This window comes from Gavia stellata, chromosome 12, assembly GCF_030936135.1.
Source record: "Gavia stellata isolate bGavSte3 chromosome 12, bGavSte3.hap2, whole genome shotgun sequence".
Taxonomy (NCBI): domain Eukaryota; kingdom Metazoa; phylum Chordata; class Aves; order Gaviiformes; family Gaviidae; genus Gavia; species Gavia stellata.
Window position 1 is genome coordinate 927,534 of NC_082605.1, and position 22,237 is coordinate 949,770.

General features: G+C 43.2%; 1 protein-coding gene across 2 annotated transcripts in view; it reads left to right on the forward strand.

Moving 5' to 3' along the window:
• BICD2 (BICD cargo adaptor 2) overlaps nucleotides 1-22,237 on the forward strand; it is a 98,381-nt gene that overhangs the window by 66,827 nt on the left and 9,317 nt on the right. For both annotated transcript variants that reach the window (XM_059823041.1, XM_059823040.1), the window contains exons 3-6: nucleotides 6,524-6,676; nucleotides 9,127-9,579; nucleotides 10,556-11,575; nucleotides 12,685-12,836. In XM_059823041.1, coding sequence (XP_059679024.1) covers nucleotides 6,524-6,676; nucleotides 9,127-9,579; nucleotides 10,556-11,575; nucleotides 12,685-12,836 — 1,778 coding nt within the window. The remainder of the gene's footprint in view (nucleotides 1-6,523; nucleotides 6,677-9,126; nucleotides 9,580-10,555; nucleotides 11,576-12,684; nucleotides 12,837-22,237) is intronic.

The following is a 22,237-nucleotide window of genomic DNA, read 5'->3' on the forward strand; positions in this document are numbered from 1 at the left end:
TGGCTCCAAGTGCATTAAATGGCATACACCTGGCCCAGGTGTAGGAAAACCTCAACAGGGGTGAGCTGAGGAACTTTTTTTAGTACGTTCTTTTTAGCATTAGCTGCAGAACAACCTGAGGTGCTAACACAGGTGTTCCCAGTGCTGTATTTGGGAGACTGGTATCACACTACTGAGCTGTCCCAGGAGCAGCCCGCAGTAGCGTCTGAGCACAGTTTGGATTTCTGCGAGAGCGCTGGGGACAAGTGCTGCGCTGGTGGGCTTGGAGCGTCTCGCCTGCTTTTGACTGCAGTTGCCACTGCTGGGGGTTTGGGGGGGTTTTGGGGGTTTTTTTTTTGGTCGCTGTTGTTGTTTGGGTCATCCCCTCCCATTCCCAGAGCAAAATAATGTTTCAGCGAGGCACCTGGGAAAGGAGACTGACTGGGATATGAGTCATCTCTCTCTTGGGGATTTTTTGGCTCAGTAATTTTTTTCTGTATGAAATGCCATTAAAGCTTGAGTTTGCTTTTGAGAACACACAAACAAACCACTATTTCTTCTGCTTCTAAGTGACCACAGTGCTCCGCCATCCTCTTTTCTTCCCTGTTTGTATCTACCTCTGTCTGCAGTCACACCAAGGCTGAGAAAGTCGAGCGGCTTTTCAGAGACAGACCATGTTGTGGCATGACTTGCAACAAAAGAGCGGAGAAGAGTCCAAAGTACAGTTTAGCATAAAACCTACTTGATTTTTCTCCAGTGGGCTTGTGTGAACAAGACACCAAAACCACTTGCTCTTAAATTTTGGAAAATACAGTCTGACTGATGGAGACGGTGACTTTCTCTACTGGTTGTGTGGTCTGTCTTTTGCAGTATTTCTTTTGAATATGTTTGTGTCGTAAAACACTTCTGAGAGCAGGCTAATTTTTCTGTCATGTATAAGAGCTGTTTTCTTAGTAATTTCACACGCAGTGTTTGGAGAAGAGGAGACGGGTGCTGGATACAATTAGAAAACTAAAGATTTGTATCCAAAGGATGGTCCATTTCTGCTGTGGAGGGCCGGAGAGGAATGTCTGTGGCTCATAAACTGAATCGAAGTATAAAAGCTGTGATAGTTACTGAATGGAAGTGTAAAAGCTGTGATAGTTACATTTGAGTAACTCGGTGACTGTTGTGCGTCAGTGGGAATAGTTGAATGCTGAACAAATGTCATAAACGCAAGTTTGGGGTGATAGCTGTTATACGTATTTACATATACAGAAAACAGCTATAGGTACAGCTGTGCCTGGCTCTCAGCCTCCACCAGACTTGTTTTCATTTCCCGGCATTCAGTGTGTGGGGTACGTGTGCGTATTTTGATATAGCCTGAATTTTATACAGGGGTTGTATGGGAAATAAAACCGCTTCTTTTCCCAGCTTGGGGTTGTATGGGAAATAAAACCGCTTCTTTTCCCAACGTGGGGTTGTATGGGAAATAAAACCGCTTCTTTTCCCAACGTGGGGTTGTATGGGAAATAAAACCGCTTCTTTTCCCAACGTGGGGTTGTATGGGAAATAAAACCGCTTCTTTTCCCAACGTGGGGTTGTATGGGAAATAAAACCGCTTCTTTTCCCAACTTGGGGTTGTATGGGAAATAAAACCGCTTCTTTTCCCAGCTTGGGGTTGTATGGGAAATAAAACCGCTTCTTTTCCCAACTTGGGGTTGTATGGGAATAAAACCGCTTCTTTTCCCAACTTGGGGTTGTATGGGAAATAAAACTGCTTCTTTTCCCAACTTGAGGTTGTATGGGAAATAAAACCGCTTCTTTTCCCAACTTGAGGTTGCCTGAGCCGTGGTACCTACAGGTGTTTTATTTATAAAAGCTTTCCTCGTACAAAGGAGCATCTTCCGCTGCACCAATACGTGTGCGCACATGGTAACACAGGCGCAGGCGTGACTGGAGGCGGTTTCTCTTGTGAACGAGGATGCAGAGCCAGGCCACCGTGGCATATCTCCCTTGCATAAATAAATAAATAACCAAATGTTTTAATACTATTTTATAGTTCTTCTACTCTAAGAACAGAGCGGGCAAAATTGTAAAAGCAAGAAGCTCTTGTAGCTCCTGCGGCCGAGGAAGATGAGAGAGAGAAGGCCATCGTCAGGAGGTGCTGCCGGCCACGCGTGGCTGCTGGTCTGCCTCGCCACCCTGAAAGCCTTTACCCACTGCCAGGGACTGCAAACAGCCTTGTCACACAGGTGATCTTTACTGCAGTAGTGAAAGTACAGCTTCCCAAACCTTTTGTTCATATAGAGTAAACAGGTGGATCTAATGGAACTTTTTATCTTTTCTTTCCTCCCAAATATTGCTGGTTTTTTTATATCTCGAATACAAAAAAAAATTATTTAAGAACCCGCGACTTGAGAACGAGGGGAAGATTATTTTTGGTTTCTTACGCAATCTTCATTTAGCTCAGTTCTACGAGTATCTTACATCCCAGCCCTTAATTACACAGTTATGTGATCCTTTGCCGCAGGACCCCAGTCCTCACATGTGCAAAGGAAATGCAATTAAAATCAGATGGGCAGCTGTGAATTTCACACACAACTTGCAACTGCTGCTCTTTGTAGCCTAAATAATATAACTTGTTAGTTCTGTTAATGTCTAGTAACCGGCTTGACGTTTTCTTCTTGCGCATAGAAAAGCTTTATGGTCCCCATTTTGAGTTCTTAATCTCACCAGTGGTACCTGGGGTGGGTGATGTAGCTCTGACGTTGGCTTTTCTGGAGTGACAGCTCTGAGTACGAAGGCAGCGCTCAGAAAAACATGGGCTGAAGCGCCTCCTTCAAAAAAATGCTGAAGAAGGCGCTAAGTTACGTACGTGTCTGAGATTATTCTTCCCAATTTTCTTGCTGATATTTAATAAATTGTCTAAGGGGTGATGTTTTATTGATTATTTTGGTGGACTTGGTAGTGTCAGGTTAACGGTTGGACTTGATGATCTTAAGGGTCTTTCCCAATCTAAATGATTCCATGATTTTCCTCTCCCCACAGAAACAGAATATATAAGAGTTGCCATCCTTTCTGACCGCACTGTATTTCTTCCAAAGAGTCTGCATCCTTTTTTTGTGAATCCTTCCCATGAAGAACACAAGAGGGAATGGTCATATCTCAAATACTTACTGCATGAAGCATTAAATCCAATCCTAGAATTAGTAATAAATTTGGGCAAACTAAGATTTGACTCTTGATGAGGATAATGACGTGTAAAATTAGGTGTGAGCATGTTTACTACAGCGGGGAACTCGAACTGACCCGTGAGCTCATGAGCTGGAGGAGTTCTGGGTAACAGACACGGTGCTAGCGACGCAGCTTTGCTTGCAATATCAGCCTCTGGCTGGGGACCTGGAGGCTGCACTCCGGTCGGGCTGTGCAGTGCCCAAAACAAAGGAGGGCATCAGCTGCCTGAGATTTTTTTTTTTTTTTTTTCTCAAATAATTTAATTCTCAGGGTCAAATTATACATAACTCCATATGCTGGGGTGTACTAGAAAAGTAGGTGCTAAGGAGCAGGCTTTTGGCAGTGATGAAGGACGGTCGTCGTGTTTTTGACGTGCAGGCAAGGGCGGATTCAGACTGGTCCTGAGGAAATCCCTGCTATTTCTAGCACCGGTGCTGCTCGGAGGGGCCCCTTGCAGAACTCTTCGGAGACAAAGCTGAGAGGATGAATACGCTGAAGACAAGCTCTCTAGCAGCAGGAGCGGGGTCGTCTGTGGCCTTTAGATCAGGCAAAATCACTTTCAGATCACAGTCCTTTCCTGGGCAGGATGGATGGGAGGCTTCTGCATAGCGGCAATAGTCTCTGGGTTGAGAAGCTGAGGGGTTTTGTCAGGTAGATAAACGCTCAGCGGGATTTTATGGCCATCGGTTCTCCACGCGGGGATAACGGTATTTTAAAGTGCTATGTGATTCGCTTTTGGTGGAGGTGCGACGTAGCCGAGAGCCTAGCCAGGCACGGCCGTGTGTTCCAGCTCCCCCTTCTCCCCTGGGCTCAGGGGTGGCTTCGGGCGGAGGAGGAGGGAAGAAGCCACTGAAGCCCCAAGAGGCACAGAAAGGTTCAGACTCATCCGTAGGTCAGCTCACTTCTTCTGTAGACTTGAGGAATTGTAAAACACCACCTGTGAGAACATGTGCGATGTACCCGTGTCTGTTTTAAAATACATGAATACCACTTTCTGTATGGGTAGTAGAAAAATCTGATCAAGGAAGGATGTAGTAGCTTCTCTTTCCTGCAGAAAAAATCCCACCATTTGGTCAGTTATATGAGATAGCGTGGCGCCCAATTTAACCTTGCAGCTTGCAAGCGTGCGCATTCATTTGACGAGAAAATGCTAAGAGCAAACCGAACGTACAGCTTGCTGAACAGCCAATAAATCTAGGTTCTATCTTCCTTCCCCCGTCAGGAAACAAGGGAGCTATTTTTAAATCTGGCCTTCCTGTACACATTGAAATAGAGTGATTTTTCTCGTGCTAGACAGAGCATGACAATACTTTCACATTAAATAATGAGCTCTTACTGTTGCTCTGAATTAAACAGGCAGGATTGGGCAGAAACTGTTCTTTCTCCAAAAAAGACCGGCTCCAATGATTTCTCCAGGCATTGACCTCTGCAAAGATTAGATCATCCAGGGAGGAAGAGGAGCAAAGCAACCTGAATGGTGGGGAGACAGCTCGCCAGTAGCTTTGTGGGAGGTCTTCCATTGCTTTTCACTTACTCGGGAATGGGGGAAAATACAGATAAGATCTCCTACTCTGTATGAAACTCAGTTTGACGCAAAAGCCTTTTGCAATCCTGACTGTTAAACAGGTTGGGTTATCTGGCTGGAGGCTCTTTCTGCTTCCTTACAGTTGTTAAGGAGAAGTCCTCGCGGTGTGAATCCGTGTCAGCCTGTAGCCTTCAGCTACCTGCGGTGCCTCTTTCCCTGTGGCCCTGGGTTTGTCCAAAGACAGAGCCAGCGCTTGCTCAAGCACGGAATATGGGATGTAGCAACTTTTCATTTGCATTGTTGTACTGTAGTGTCTGCTTTCAGCAATTACTGTTTATTTTAGCTTCTCGGTGTGCTGGGAAGTCGTGCTCTTCTCTTCATTGCTAAAAATAAGCAGACAAGTTTATATAGTCTAATCTCTCCCTGACATGAGAGGGAGCTATAATTTAAATTTATTGGTCTTAACAGTTGCAGGTGATTCTGTGTTTGTGTTCGGAACGTGCCAGATTCAAGTCTTGGCATAAGCTTCTGCCGCAAACATTTCCTTTCTCTCTTAGCTTTCTGTAGGTGCCTGTTGATACCTGTTGCGTTACTTCTGTGTATTTCTGCTGCACACTCGCAGGAGGACTGAGGCCGTATTTTATTAATTGCTGACATTCTTGTTTCTAACCAGAAGCGGAGAACACTAAGGAGATCTGAGTTTTTATAGCAGAGGATGAAGCTTTCTTGGCTAGGCTGCTGGATAGACGAAAACAGAAGTAAGATACGGTAACCTAACTAGCTGAATTGATAGGCTGCCTCTTTCACGAGCTCGCGTTTGTTTTGAGCCGATTTAGAGCTCTTTGGAAAACCATCCTGTCACTTCACAGGTACGGCTGCTAAAATAGCTGGATACTATTTTGATAGGCAGCTATATTGCCTATTTGCCTAACTCTGAAGATACTTCTGCTAATGTTTTAGAACCTATTTTTCACTTTGTTTTAATTAAGTTTTTAAAGATGTGGCTTGAAGGAAGATAATGTTGGAAAAAAATAGAGCTAAGTTACAGTGAGCCGTTCACATAGCTGGGTATGTGCTAGCTCAATTTATTTAAGTGTCTGCGTATATTCACGAAAGATCTAAAGATTATACTACACCAATATATTGATTTTTACTACTTCTTATCTATCCCGAAACAATAATGGTGATTTTTTTTTTTTTTTAAAGTCTTTCTTTAAGATCTTGCGTAAGTCTTGGGACTGAGGGGAGGGAATATTTTATAAGTCAACCACAGTTGCTATTTCTTTCTATCTGGGATCTTGGATTTCATCTGAGCTCTCCAAAAGGATTCATTAGAACGTATTTCCAAGTTATTGCATTGGGCATAAAGAAGAGGTCTGTTGAAAAGCAGCAGCAAATACATGTCCAAATAAGAACGTCTGCAGTCATCTGAATCTGTCTTTCTCTTGTGAAAAGGCCCTTCTTGTTTAAGCGTTAACAGATCCAGGCGTTGACTTCCGATCTGGAAGTTGTCTGTTGCTTGCAGCCAGTGAGACAACATAGGTCTGAATGCTGCTTTCCCTGTTTGCTCATTAACTTTTCTTTGAGTCAAGGGTGACAATTTGTAAGAGAAGCAAGAAAACAAAATCTAATTATTGTGTAAATTACTTGGTTTTCTGTCATTTCATTTTGGGGGGTGGCAGGGGGAGAGTTTCTGTTAGAAAAGAATCTAATTGCTTAGTGCACATAAGGAAAGATAAAATTTTGAAGTTTAATCGTAGCTGACCAAATCACCACCATTTTGGGGTTGGTTTGTTTTTTCAGGTCAATCAGAACGTGGAGATCCAAAGGGCCCGTCTGCGAGATGATATCAAGGAATATAAATTCCGAGAAGCGCGTTTGCTGCAAGACTACACGGAACTCGAAGAGGAAAACATCTGTCTCCAGAAACAAGTGTCTGTCCTGAAGCAAAATCAGGCAAGTTTTTCAAAATAGTGAGCATTGCTTTGTTAGCACCAGTTAATTCCGGTGTTACAACATGATTCTGTCTCGTTTGAACGTCCAGCCACTTCTTTTCTATGTTTGTACTGCTTTTGAGACTGTAAGCTCTATCTTGTAGTACCAGGAGTTGTCCCAAAATGTTTAAGTCCTTTCTGACTTTGTCATAAGGCTTTATTGCTTCTACTTTGACCTCCCAAGTCCTTCCATTGCCTTCTCTGTCTTTGATGGAAGTGAAGTCTCTACCAGTCTGCTTTGTTACTTGGTTTAGTCTTTTTGCTACACTAGTTTTTCAACGTCTCTTTGCAATACTCTCCATCCATCCGTCCGTCTGTCCGTCCATCCTCTCCTACAGTATCTGTAATTGGGTGTATTTCTGACCATAGGTTTTTGTTGCTACTTAATGCTTACATTATCTCTCCAGTTCTGTACTCCTCCTTTCTTCTAGCTGCTTTCGTTAAACATGAACTACTGGTATAGTTGCTCTGTACTGTCAGACCTGTGTGACTGCTTATCTGAAAAGTCACGTTTAATTGCACAGTTCCAGCTATTCTCAGAACTTTAGAAAACTGCACTTTGGAACAACTCAAGAATTTCCCTGAGTTATCGTTTGCGGAGGTAATTAGATTAGATGTGGTCTTTGGCACAGTTCACTTACCTTCATCTATCAGTTGGGGACTTGCTATTTTTATTCTTCAGGTACCTGTCAGTCTCATTGTATAAATAAAACTCAAGGTTCGATTGGGAAAATGGTATAACCCTGAAGTAAAAGCTCTTGAAGAAAACGGTAGTGTTAATACTATCTGTTGTAGTGAGCGCACAGCAAAGGCTTATTAGGATTTGCTTCAGATCTCCCTCGGTGGTCTGAATGAAAGCTGCCCTACCAAGGAAGGTATTCAGGATATTGAATGTATTTCATTTATCTCCAGGTGACACTCCATGTCAATGTTTATCACTTTGGCCTCACTGATGTGCCCAAAAGAGGGTTCCAGGTTGGACCTGTTCTCACCTGAATATATTTGGTCTAATTACGCAGTTTTGGGTGCCCTGGCATCATGCGGTAGGGATGGAGGGGCTATTACGCTCTAGATGCAGACTGGAAGAGATAGTGATCTGGCCAAATCCAACCTATGTAGTTGGTTACTTTGGTTTTTTGCCTTTTTTGTCTCGTTCGTTGTATTCAGAGGAGTGAGTGAAAGTTCCCAGCTCCACGTTCACATTCTAAAATAACGATATTCAAGAATGCTGTCATTCTGGGCTGAGCCAAGTTGAACCTCAGATGCTATCTTGTCAGTTGCTAGTAATTACTGACTAGGGTGTTTGTATTCTGGAACCTTTGAAAATAGACTGCAATCTTAAATATTTGAGCTCAGTGGACATATATAGAACCAAGAGCTAATTCTCTTCATGGCGATGGATTATTTCATTTTCTACCTTGTCCTAATCCTACTTGATGAATTTTATTAAGCTTTAATTATCCCACTGACATAACTAGAATAAGCCATCAAGTTTTCCCAGGCTTAACTTGCGAAACCCAATTAACATGATTGGTTCCTGGTTTTTAAATCACGTATGGTTCAGCGCTACCAGATTGGTGTTTGTTGGCATCTAAAATTCCTTTAGCAGTTGGCAAAAATCAATAGGGTCATGTATCATGTGGTGTTTTCCTTTCTTTCAAGGTAAGCCAAAGGTATTCTTTAGGCTCCCCCCCCCCCCGCCAAAGGATTCAAAATTTTACACTAATGGTTGGTGTTCATAATTTCAGTGCGAGAGAGGTTTAGAAAAAATGCAGTTTTACAGGTGAAAACTTACAGCATGCCATCAGATTTCACGTAGCAGCACTATGAGTCCGAAGTGTAGAGCCTGAAGTGTAGTTCTCTCAAGATGTGCTGAAATGACGATGACAGAAATGAGAAAACATTTTCTTTTGAACATATAAAAGCAGAGTTTGATTGCTAGGTGCATCCCAACAGTTTTAAACCCGGTGGCATATTCTAACAGCGGTGCGGCAGTGTGTCAGAAGCATAGCTCTGCGATGCTGGGTTTTGGAAATGTTGAGCTGGAATTTGTGGGAAAGTTGGCCAGGGAATTTGTTAGTCAAACAGAGAAAGAGCTTGCATAATGTGCTAGGGAAGCCTGTTTTCTGATGCCTCTGTATCACACCGTATCTCCCACCTGTCTTAATTAAGCTGGAATAGATCAGCCCATTCAACGGTTTGCTTAGAAATTTTATTCCATGGTCTGTGTGAAGGTAAACTACGTAAGCAGCGTTTACAGTCATAGTGCCAAAACTGGACTTCAGAACTGAAAAAATTACTCTATTCTCACCATATTTAGTGAAATCAAACTTTCAGAAGTAAAATGACTTAGTGCCTTGTGGGCAGACATTTTCATTAGGGTTTTTTGTATACCCATTTGTATATCTCCAGGTGGAGTTTGAAGGCCTGAAACATGAAATCAAAAGGCTCGAAGAGGAAACAGAATTTCTTAACAGCCAGCTAGAAGATGCCATACGGCTGAAGGAGATCTCCGAACGCCAGCTTGAGGAGGCCTTAGAGACGCTGAAGACAGAGCGGGAGCAGAAGAACAATCTTCGTAAGGAGCTCTCTCACTACATGAACATCAATGACTCCATGTACAACAGCCACCTGAACATCTCTTTGGATGGACTGAAGTTCAGCGACGAAGCCACAGAGCCCAATAATGATGAAGTCATGAATGGATTTGAACAAAACTGCCTCAGCAAACTCAGCAATGGCAAGAATAGTACATCAACGCCCAAGAAAAATGAAAGCTTTCCTCCAGCCCCAAGTCTGGTTTCAGATCTTCTGAGTGAATTAAATATTTCTGAAATCCAGAAGCTGAAACAACAGCTTGTACAGGTAAATGGGTTTCCCAAACAACTGTGTACTTCCAAATAGCTGCTAGAGTTTATTTGGGTCGTAATTTCAGTCTTTTCAATAACTCACGTGGCCACCATACGGTATGAACTATATTTGTTAAGGCTCCGATAGAGTTCGAATTTGAGGATATTACATGTTTGTCAGCAGAAAACCATAGCTTTTATTTTGATGCAGAGAAGCTGGTCATGTCCTATGTTTGGAGGAAAGTTGTAACACATCTTCTGTGCACTACATGCATGCCTACTTGATTATGTCACTAGCGAGAAAGATAGCATTTTGTTCAAAAACTGATAGTTACTCCAGTCATCCTCAGGAAAAGGAGTTTTGTACACCGTGACTATTTCCTGTAGTTAGTTCAAAGAACTTGAAGTTTTAATCAGCCCCAAGCATTTCTGTGTTGTATTTGTGCTATTGGGAGGTTGGAGAGTTTGAAACAAGGTACATATTTGTGTTGCCTAGAAATGTTTTAAAGTTATTTTCTCAAGCATTTTTTAAGTGTTCTGTAAGAAAAAGTCTTTGTGGAAAAAATTGCTGGACTTTTTCAAAATGAGAACTTTCAGAGGAGAAACTTTAAAGTTTCAGCATTTCTGAGTTTTTCATGAAGCTCCAGGCTTCCACCATAGACGAGCTGCATGCTTTCTAATACTTACTTGATAATTTGCAAGATAACAGTGAACTTCAGCTTATCTTCAGCTGAAAGAATGTTTTCACAATGAGACCATCAGCTATGGAAGAAATGTGTAAAAATGTGCATTTTGAAGTGGAAATGAGAAAGAATTGGCAAGGAACACTGTGCTTGAGATGGTTTTAGAATAAATTAAATAGCCTTTTCCATAATGTGCAAGTGGTTGGATTTCTGTAACCATACGGGCCTTGACTGAGTTGCTGTCTCATAATAAAACCATTGAAGTGGTACAGTTCCCTTTACACAGATGTCTGTGTTCATGCATTTCAGATGGAAAGAGAAAAGGTGAACTTGTTAACAACGCTACAGGAATCTCAGAAGCAGCTGGAAAATACACGGGGGGCCCTCTCAGAGCAGCATGAGAAAGTCGGCAGACTCACAGAAAACCTGAACGCAATGAAGAAGCTCCAGGTCAGCAAGGAGCGTCAGTCGGCCCTTGACAATGAGAAGGACCGAGACAGCCATGAAGATGGAGACTATTATGAAGTTGACATCAACGGGCCAGAGATCCTGGAGTGCAAGTACAAAGTGGCTGTGGCAGAGATTACTGACCTAAAAGAAGAGCTTAAAAATCTTAAGGCCAAATACAAAGAATGTGAGTCTAAGTATGAGGAAGAGAAGAGCAGGTATGAGACTGAGAGCCAAGCTCTCACCGAAAAGATCACCTCACTAGAAAAGTCCAGTAGGCATGATAGAGAACAGGTGGCCAGGCTGGAGAAGGAGCTGAAGAAAGTCAGTGATGTTGCTGGAGAAACGCAGGGCAGCCTCAGTGTGGCCCAAGATGAACTAGTCACCTTCAGTGAAGAACTGGCCAATTTATACCACCATGTCTGCATGTGCAACAATGAAACTCCAAACAGAGTGATGCTGGATTACTACAAGGAGGGTAAAGGCGGGCGCAGTAGTCCAGAGACCAAGGGAAGAAGGTCTCCCATTCTTCTTTCTAAAGGCCTGCTAACGATAGAGCTAGGAAAGGCAGAGAATGGAAGCGGTGACAGCAGCCCATCTCCAGTGTCATCTCTGCCGTCTCCTGTGTCAGATCCTCGGAAGGAACCAATGAACATTTACAACTTGATCGCTATAATACGGGATCAGATCAAACACCTGCAAGCTGCTGTGGACAGAACAACTGAATTGTCCAGGCAGCGTGTTGCCACTCAAGAACTTGGGCCAGTGGTGGACAAAGACAAGGAAGCGCTCATGGAAGAAATCCTGAAGCTGAAGTCCTTGCTGAGCACTAAGAGAGAACAGATAGCAACTCTGAGAACTGTGCTGAAGGCCAACAAACAGGTAACCAGCTCTTACAGATGTGAAGGTTATAGTGTCAGGGAATTAGGTCATAAACGCAAGAGAATTTATCTTTGAGGTCATACTGCCATACCTTCAACTCGGTGGGGCTTTTGTTGCTGATAGTTGTTTGGTACAAGGCTGAGGCAGGATGTTTCGTTAGAGGCACCCAGCTGTCCTACTGTAAAGCTGAGCACTGGGGCTTTGACTGACTTGTGCTTGTCACGTACTCACGAGACTTTTTATTGAGCTTAAGGTGGCGTCAGTCTACTGCCTGTCTGAATTATATCAGATTATATTTAAGGTAAGACACCTAAAATGAAGAGGTAAATCTTCTTTTCTACTTGAAAGAATTCTAGTAGTTACCCTTAAAAAGAGTTCTTAAACTTATGTACTTTTCTCCCAAATTTCAAAATAAAAGAAAGCCTTTCAAGATGAGGATGTGATAGAAGAACATGGTCAAAATAACAGGGCTGAAGGGTTAAATTAGTCTTTGGGGATTGGGCTGTGCCATTTCATACATATTAGCAGTGCAGCAGATGAAAATAACTGCCATTAAGACGCCATGTGCCGTGCTTCATTGTCTCCTCTAAAGTTAAAGTAATGCAAATTGAAGTTGTCTTAAACAATGCTATAATTTTTTTTTTAAGAAGCATATACATACTTTCAGTTTTCTTTTGCACATTTTAATAAATGTGTCCCAAGACATAAGATAGGCAAAATGCTTTAAGGGTTAGAGAACTGTGCAAGTGATTGGTGAATGTGTTTAAATATAGAGATACTAAATAGACTTTTTTGTTCTTTGTGTTGGAGTATGTAAAGTTTAATTTCTTTGAGTAGTTGGAGAAAGGTGTCACTAAACGTATAGTCTGTAACTCCCTAGATGCTGCTGCGTGGTTAATGGGAGTAGGAGACCCATATGTCTCCTCTGTTTCCAGTGTTCAAAAATGAAATTTCATTTAATCTGTACAAGAAAAGCTGACCAGAAGTTTAACATTCCAGTGCAAAGTAAATGTTTCATTATGGGAATAGTGATTAGAAATCTCGTAACCAGCCACTTTGTGAAGAGCTGCATTAACTGGTACGTTTCTGTTCCTTTTGGTAAACAACAGACTGCAGAGGTAGCCCTTGCCAACTTAAAAAGCAAGTATGAAAATGAGAAAGCTATGGTTACGGAGACAATGATGAAGCTGCGAAATGAGCTGAAGGCTTTGAAAGAAGATGCTGCTACCTTCTCTTCCCTGAGAGCGATGTTCGCTACAAGGTAAAGAACATACGAACTCTGCAAAATGTCATTCCTTGCTTGTTTGGGGGAAGAGCTGAACATCCTGCCCACCTACCCTTGCAGAGAGTAGTGGGGTGGGGTGCCTTTTTCCAAGTTTGTTGCTTACAGTGTTTGTCTGCGATACGTTCCTATTGATGAGGAAAATACCGGGGATGTAGTATGTTGCAACAAAACAAGAAGTTGTTGTGGGGGTATTTATTTAATTCGGGTGCGAGATTATCCCTGGGTCTTGAAGCCATTAACTGTGAGAAGGAGTGACATTTAGCAACGCAAAATGAGCGTTTATTACGCAATGAAGATGTGACTCTGCTTGACCTGTAATGATCCAGAAAAAAGTAAAGATGTTGCAAACATCTTCTTATTCTTAGGTTGCCCATCCTGCAGCTGGCATCTCTGTCATTTCATTTACCTGTGTGAGCTGATTTGGGTTGCGTGTGTCTTTGGAACGTGCTTCTGCTTCTTAGTTGTGCTTTGTGGTGTTAACAGGCAAAAAATACGTGCTGTAGAAGTGATAAATGCTATTTTGATCTGCATGTTGCTTACTGCTACTGTGATTGATTTCTTCTTTAAGTCTACACGTTTCTTTTGGGGAGTGTTGAGGCAACAACATCATGTTACAAAATCCAGATCTGCTTCACAGCTAAGGAATGTTCAGTTGGCTCCTGTGCGGAGATGATCCTGGAAAATAGGAAAAGAAAAAGCTTTATCTAAAAGTTGTCAGTCCCAGCTTGGTGGGATTCACAGGGACATCCCTGACAATGTTCATCTGCCTACGTATTCCACGCATTGCCTAAAGAAGATGGAGAAGAGAGACTGTAAAGGATGCTGTTTAATTGTAACCTAGACGCTTGCTTTTAAGCTAACCCAAGGAGATGGGAGAGTCTGTACGTGCTGTACGCTGCTTTGTCCTCTGCCTTCTCTGGACACTTTAAAAACAACAAAAAAACCCCAAATCAAAACGGAAAAGGTTTTCTTTCCGTCATGCGCTAAAAAGTACCATAGTAAGGAGTCACAAGGGTGCTTGTGAGGATTCCTGAGGCTTTTCTGTATGGTCTTTTGTGGGGGTGGTGCTGCAGCAGCTCGCATGTTCCTTGAGTAATCTTAGGCTTCCTGGTGATTCAGCCTTTCTCAGCAGTATCTGTGCATGTGGGTAAGCATGGAAAGGAGAAATGGATACCAAGGAATGCTAAAGGTTGAACTGTGGCAGCTCATTATGCTAGAGAAAGGAATGCCCTGTACAGGCTGGATTTGTCCTACTTTCTTTCCTCTCTCCTTTTCTGGAGTGTAATTAATATGCAGAAATTGCAATCTCTTTGTTAGTTGTAGATCAGCTTGAAGCTGAGCGGAAAGAGAAAAAGCATAATGTTAACTTTCAGTTATTTTTCCTAGATGTAGATAGCTAGTTGTTTAAATTACATGTAACTGCAGTATTTTCCCTACACGTTAATTTTCCTGCCCTAGTGTGAAAGCGAGCGAGTGACTGTGAACTGCTTTGGAGAGGAAGAATTGTCACAGAAATGCCGGAGGGGTAATTCCCCCTCTGCCTTTCTCTTGGTGTATTATATAGAGGTCAGTCTTGTCCTTTTACTGGGAAGACAATACCGAAGATTCCTTGGCAAGGGGAAGTTGGAGGCAGAAGAAAAGTTTTTCTGAAAGCAGCAGACTTAAGAGCTCTGTCCCGGAGCTCTCATGGGGAGTTGTGGGTGATGAGAGGCAGGAGTGAGCTCTGTTCTGCAAGGCACAACAGACTTCCCTGCCTACATGAACAATTATAACTTCTGAATTTATGCTTTACTTAGCAACTGTAGTGAAAAATATAAGGGGCCAAGAGCAAAGGAGAACTCAAAAAGCTGAGGATGGCGTGAGTGGTCTGCTAAGTCCGCTAAGTCTTTTGTCTTGTGAGCACTTGCATTCCTGATCCTTGCATGGCAGATAAGCAGCTGGGCCTTGCATTTCGCATCCAGCCTGAGACAGTGGCAGCTGCACAGAGCATGAATTCCTTCTTTCGCCCAGTGTGCCCAGTGTTTCAGATGCCGCAATAGTTATCGAGACCTATTACTGCAGGTAGAGTACTTCACCCGTTCCCTCCCTGATCACAGAATCACTGAGGTTGGAAAAGACCTGTAAGATCACCAAGTCCAACCACCCACCCAACCCCCCCATGCCCACTAAACCATGTCCCGCAGTGCCACGTCCACATGTTCCTTGAACCCCTCCAGGGATGGTGACTCCACCACCTCCCTGGGCAGCCTCTGCCAGTGCTTCACCACTCTCTCAGGAAAGACATTTTTCCCAATATCCAGCCTGAACCTCCCCTGGCACAACTTGAGGCCATTTCCTCTTGTCCTGTCACTGTCACTTGGGAGAAGAGACCAACACCCACCTCACCACAACCCCCTTTCAGGCAGTTGTAGAGAGCGATGAGGTCTCCCCTCATCCTCCTCTTCTCCAGACTGAACAACCCCAGCTCCCTCAGCCGCTCCTCATCAGACTTGTGCTCCAGACCCCTCACCAGCTCCGTCGCCCTTCTCTGGACACACTCCAGCACCTCAATGTCCTTCTTGGAGTGAGGGGCCCAACACTGAACACAGCATTCGAGGTGCGGCCTCACCAGCGCCGAGTACAGGGGCACGATCCCCTCCCTACTCCTGCTGCCCACACCATTTCTGATCCAGGCCAGGATGGCGTTGGCCTTCTTGGCCACCCGGGCACACTGCTGGCTCATCTTCAGCCGGCTGTTGACCAACACCCCCAGGTCCTTTTCTGCCGGGCAGCTTTCCAGCCACTCGTCCCCAAGCCTGTAGCATTGCATGGGGTTGTTGTGACCCAAGTGCAGGACCCGGCACTTGGCCTTGTTGAACCTCATACAGTCGTCCTCAGCCCATCAATCCAGCCTGGCCAGATCCCTCTGCAGAGCCTGCCTTCCCTCGAGCAGATCAACACTCCCGCCCAGCTTGGTGTCCTCTGCAAACTTGCTGAGGATCTCCGGTCAGAGAGGAGTAGCTTGGTGGTTTGCTGAGTGCATTCCTCTGTCAGTGGCTGTTTCATCTAAGTCTCGGTTTCAGGTAAGGTAGGTTTGGAAGGGGTGTTCCTAGGTGCTTTGGGGAAGATAACCTCAAAAACTCTTTTGGAGTCTGATTTTTAGGTGTGTTTCAAATATCAGAAGTATGTGACGGCCCAATTTGTCTTCACTGTCGCAACCAACCTGCTAATGGAGCGCCTTTTAACAGTCTACAGTAAGTTGCGTTTCTTCTCTGGCCAAGAGGTTTGTAACAGCAGAGACTAATAAGAAGTGATGGGGCCTCTACCCCACTGTGTGTGTTTCAGTGTTGTGTTTGAGTGTGGGATGAAGAACGCTGCTGCACACACATCTGTTTTCCACAGGAAACCACCCATTTTGTAGGATGCAAGAGAGCTGTAACAATACGTGAGAGTTGAAGGCTGGGCAGGAATATAGTGACTGACCTAATTTCCTTTTTAAAGTAGGTTAATCCCACTAATTTGACAATATTACCAGCTATTTTTAATAAGTAATGGAAATACAATAAGACAGCCTGGAGACAAAGGAAGGCTTGCAAAACACAGATTAACAGCTTCCAGCACTGAGGGACTGCTGCAGCACTTGTACGCTGAAAATTAAGCTGTTGTACAAAGGAATAAATCAAGATATGCTTAATGTACTATAGATGTACATGCACGAGCTGTCCTGTTAAAGTCCAGATTTTCTTAATCAACACACATACCCCTGTTGTATGTACAAACCGACTGACAGCACTGGAAGACAGATTAAAATCTGCCCTGTAGAGCTGAAAATGGAATTTAGCTGCTTAACTAGACTGTAATAGCTATTTATGTATCACTGTATTACAATCAAACATTTTGATGTTTCATTAGTAAACTCTCTCTTCACCAGAAAAAAAAAAGATGCAATCACTTCTCCATTTAAAATCCGAAGAGAAGCTGAACATCTTTTTGGTTTACTTTGTCAAGTAGGTTTGCACTTGCTAACAGGCAGCTTGGGGGCTGCAAAATGTAAATAAACAAGGCCTGACGATGCTGCAGCAAACGTTCCTTAGGGTGCAGCCTTCAGCTTTATCACACGGTGTGAAGTGGTACTTCTTTCTCTTACGGATCCCAGCTGGCTCCTGTATTTTACCTGCTCTCTGGAGCAGCTGTTTGAAAGAATATTTCCCAAAATAATCTTTCTCAAAATTCATCGTACAAAAAGCACTACTGTGGTTACTGTTTTGAGGGGGTTATGAATGTACTTACTCAGGAATTTAAAACAGAATAGCTTGTATTCACATGATGAGATTGAACACGAAAGAAAGCAGTCACTTTTACAGCACACTTGCAACATGGAACTACAATAGTATCTGGGGTGGGTATGTATTTTAAAGAATAAATCCTTGCAAACTGGCAAAAGAAAATACGGCTTCACACAAACCACTCATGTTAGAATTTTTACCTTAGACAGTATAAACTAATAACTAGTTTGTTTTCAAATAAAATCATCAGTGGAAATTTCCAAAACGCAGAAGTCGTCTTTAAAATGCAGTGTTTGCTCTCAGAGTTTGAGCTGTCTCTGAGCTTTGACTGCATCTCTATAACAAAAAAGTGTAAAGAGCACATATTTGCAGTTAACTCATTTCACTCAGGTCTTTGTTCAACTGTATATGAATCAAGGGGCTACTTTCAAAGTGTGTGTTGAGTATTTATTGAGTTTAATGTGACCAACGCCCTGTGTTAACAGCACCAGGTCAGGAAAAAGCAGTGAGGGAGAACAGGAGGTCCCAGACTGGAGGTAGATACCGCCGGTGGTATTCAGGTCACGTCAAAGTGGTGCATAGGGAGCACAGAGCCGGGAGCCGATGGTGGGTTTTCTGTCAAAAATATTTAACCCCCAAAAATATTTTATGGTAGGCTTACATTTTTTATTTAACTCTCATTTAGTAGGCTAAAAAATCGAAAGGTTTTTTTTTTATACAGAACAATAGAAATCCCTACTTAAGTGTGAGGAGAGGGGGTTAGTAGCAAATTCGAGATAAATGAATTCATCTTCCTCTAAAATATTGTCAGAAGAAAGACTGACTGATTCCTTTCTTTGCTAGACAAAGAGCGTCTCTCAAGTGCTTTGAGGGAACATGAAGTCAGTATGTCCTGTTTTCGCATGATTTGGGGTGGGAGTGAAGCACGGTTTCCTTGTCTTGTCGGTCAAGATACGTTTCTAGATTGCCTGTAAGCAATTTGTTGTTCAAACTTGCATTAGAGCTCAAACTTAGAGCTCAGGTTTCTTAAAACTGATTGGGCGGGGGGGGAAATACCGTGTCAAAACAGATGAGAGAAATCCAGCTTGGAGTTTAAGCTTGAGGCTTGTTTAGCTTAACTTCTCAGCGAGGAAGATGACTGTAGGTTTCTGCTGGTTGTTTGGAGAACACCTCTGAATCTGCAGTTTCCAGAGTACACTGCAAGTGATAACGAAGCACAGGTACACAGATTCATCAACCAGCAATTCAGGTTGAAGTCCTTTAAAGGATGGTTAGATGAAGAGCAGGAGGCCAGTGTGGCCATCGTTTCACGGCCAAGAAAAGAATGCACTGAGAAAAGCCGGTCATGGGTTGGACAAGAAGAGAGTTTAAACACAATTTTGCATTTTAAAAAGCAAAGGTTATTTTATTTTGTTATGCTAGTCTTTTCCTTGAGTTTGGTGAGCTAGAATTTGAGTAAGCATCCTTCCAAAAATTCTACTAAAGACAGAAAACGGCAGAAACCATACACGATGAAAGTACAACATGTTTTTTCACCTTTCTCTTCCCTGTGTTATTTTTCTGCTGGTTTTCTGTCTTTTGATATAGCCTGCAAGTTTCGTGTCTCTTTGACTTGCATGTTACGTACTACGTGCACTCACGGGAGGACACCATAATCTCTGCTCTCTAGAAGTGCCTCCTGTGTGACCGGTTACAGCCAAACTCTTGCGGAGGATGGAGTAAAGGCGGCTAAAAACAGCCGAGCTGGCTCCTCGCCGGCTTATTTGCTCAGGGTCAGGCAACAAAACCAAACAATTATATGAAGTTGCGTTTGTCCTAATAAACCCTGACAGACTTAAAGTGGCTCTGAGAAGTGACGTAGGGTACATCTTCACTCCTCTGATTAAAGACACAGGTTTCTCAACTTTGTTGCTCATGTATTTTCGGTTTCTTTTCCAGAGCCTGAGAACAAGCAAGGATAGTAAGAGAACAGGCATGGCTCACCCATCTAAAATAAAGATGGAACAGTGATTAAGAAATCTAGCAGAAGGCTTTGTAAAGCAGAGGACAAACACACCTAGATGTAAATAATGGCTCTCCCCATGTTCCAGTGTTTCATAAACTGAATAAAGGAGAGACAAACTCTGCAACAAGTCAGCGAGGGGGCAAGTGGCAATTGTTCATTAATGGAGAAAAGGTGTTTCAAGTGAATACATACGTCAGTTCAGAATCATACAAGCTCTGTCAGTTTTCCAAGCATTTGGGAAAATATTCTTGTGTGCATGGACATCAAAGGCCTGCAGAATATAAAGGAGTTTAAATTCCTGCAGAGAACAGTGCAGTCCTTACCAGGCTGAGAACTATAGCTAAGGGGTCTTCATACTGGACTCCACACAGTAGAAGTATTCAACTTCTCTAAAAATATCCCAGAGGATAAATGCTCAGAGGAGCCAGACGCAGAAAATGTGACTTTGAAAATTTCCCGAACGGGATTCCCAGACGGGAGTAACAGCATTTGCCTCCTATTCCTGGTGCTAGATCTAGAGGTGATGAACGATGTCTGGGGCCGCCAGCACCCACGTGAAAGTAAGGAGACGTCCAGGCAGGACAAAGGCATTTGGCTGTCTTATAGACATGCTACAAAAAGACGTGAGTGACGTCTTGGGCGCAGTCATGTTCACAACACTGATGCGCCTGCTCTAGACTTTAAATGTGTCGGGCAGTTCAAATGTCTGATATATCAAGACTCAACCTTGGTGAAGGTGCCCCTTGTAGATAGACCCTGGGCCCGGGTTGCAACAATGAGCTCACACCCTTCCCCCAGATATTTTTTGGAGTAGCTGTGTCCGCACCACCGATTCCTCTGTGCCGTGGCGCTTTGTTCGAATGCCTGGCTGTTAAGGAGAGTAAAACACAGGAGGTGTTCCTGTGATATAACTGTGCTGCCGTAGAAATATTCAAAGACAATGCCAGCCCTTGCTATGTAGCTTGTCTGCCCTTTTGTTTTTAATCAAAATGGAAAGTGAGTTACTTTAAAATACCTTATACGGGAGACTCTGCAGCAGCAGTTATTTGTATCCGTAGCCTTTGAGATAGGCAAGTCTTGGTTTCATTTGGCAATTAATAGGAAGCGTCAGTGCTCGTAGTCTGTAGAAAAAACAAAGCATGTGCAGAGCTTCAGTGGTAGAGGGTAGAGAGGGACGGAGAGTTCAGGATTAGATCCTCCACCCCGTGCTACCCCCCTCAGGGAAGATCTGGGAAAAACGTCCTGCCTGTGCCATAGCTTTAAAATTACTTCTAATCTAGTGGCATAGAATTGTTAACGTCAACCTTCAAATACAAAAAAGAAAGAAGTTTTCTTTTGAATTCTAGGGGGAGGGAATTTGCCATAAAAGTTTATGATCTCTCCTTGAGAGTTTTTTTTGTCGGTGGAAATTTAGAAGAGCTGTAGTGTCCAGCAATGTGGGTCTGATTGTTCCGTCTCAGTGCAGGAGGTAATTCTTCCCATATGTTTCAAACTACAAGAGAGATTTGTGGTCTGATTACTTTCTTTAATAGCTCTTACTAATGGACGTTGATTACACAGGGCTGATTATAAACATTCTGGAAAACTATAGGCGGTTATAAACTATTCTTTGTTCTCAGTGAAAATCGCAGTGATTTATACAAATAAAGGCCACAGCATTTACTCCTTTCTGATACACAACTCAGATGAGTTTTCAGTGCAAGTTATTGAGGGAGTAATTACAAATCAGCAATCGGCTAAGGTTTCCCTGGATATTCCCTTGAACTTGCTTATCTGTAATGCTAAACTGCCTAAATCTGGGGTCTTCTTTCTTCTGCCTTCTTTAGGATTTGTGCTTTATTTTGTTCTTCGGGGCTTACTGAAGAACACACCACTGGAGTTTGGATCTGCACACTTTACAGCTGTGCAAACCAAGGCAAGAGATGGGCTTAGCATACTTCCTAAAAAGGTCTAAAAGACGCTGACCTAGCAGGGGGCTTGGTCCTGTGGTCAGCTCTGCGTGAGTTCGGGTGCAGCCGCGCTCGGACTAGCGCGCATGGCAAACTCGCCGGCCTGGAGCCTGCTTATGTGGGGTTCAGCTTTGTAATACTTCTGCTTCAACAATTTTTTAAAAACCAAATGTATTCGGGTTTATGGATATGCAAAACTCTATCCAGTGTGAGATGAGCTCAGAGAGACTGGGTGAGAGAATAGTTATGATCCAGTTTCGGAAGGCATGCCTCTTTTCTGCTGTCAATCCCTAGCAACGACCTTCCGTGTTCTCCCGCTTAAAAATCCAAATCGTGCATAGACTGGCTCTAAACCTTCCCCTTGGTGCCGAGGAGCACAGCTCTGCCGTACGTCGTGGGGCTCGTCTGCGTTTGCCACGCGAGGGGAAAGGGGAGTGAAAGGGGAGTCAGTCGCTTTATTACCGCCGTCATCTTCTTCCCTGTGTTCCGCCTTTGCTAATACAAAATTGTCGCTTGCTCGGCAGAGGAGCTGGTTTTCACCAGGGGTTGGGGGGAGGGGGAGGCGGGGGGGCGGTGTTAAAATTCACTCTTTTATATTAGAAATCAATATTAAGATTCGGTTTTAAATAGAGGTGGCTAATATCCCTTATACCAAACACAGCCAACGCTCATTTACATGGCATGTTAACTCCGCCTTTGCTCATACGTTTCCCGGTTTTTAATAAAGCCGAAAAATTGTGATTTTAATCCTCCATGTTTCAATTTCAACCTACATAAGGTTGACAATTTAATCTCTCGCGGTGGAAGTGAAAGTAGTTGATGCTTCTCTCAAAAGGTCTCCTTCAGTCACATCTGTCTTGGAAGTTGTCATGGTCCTCATATGGATTGCGGAGGAAGGGGAAGAAGTATGATTATACCCAAGTGCCTTTGGTTACATCACTTTTTTTTTTTTTTCCCCGGAACGGATCTTGATTCAGTAGTGAATTTAGCTGTAAATGTTATTAAATATAGTACATGTTAAAGCTTAGATAAAACGCTATGTAGAAATAAGGCACAACTGGCATTTGTGGGAAGTAGTGGTATGCAGCTTTTGAAAATGAGACAACCCATTGTTATATTTTTCAGTAATTTGGCTTCAGATAGTGTTTAGAGGCTTTC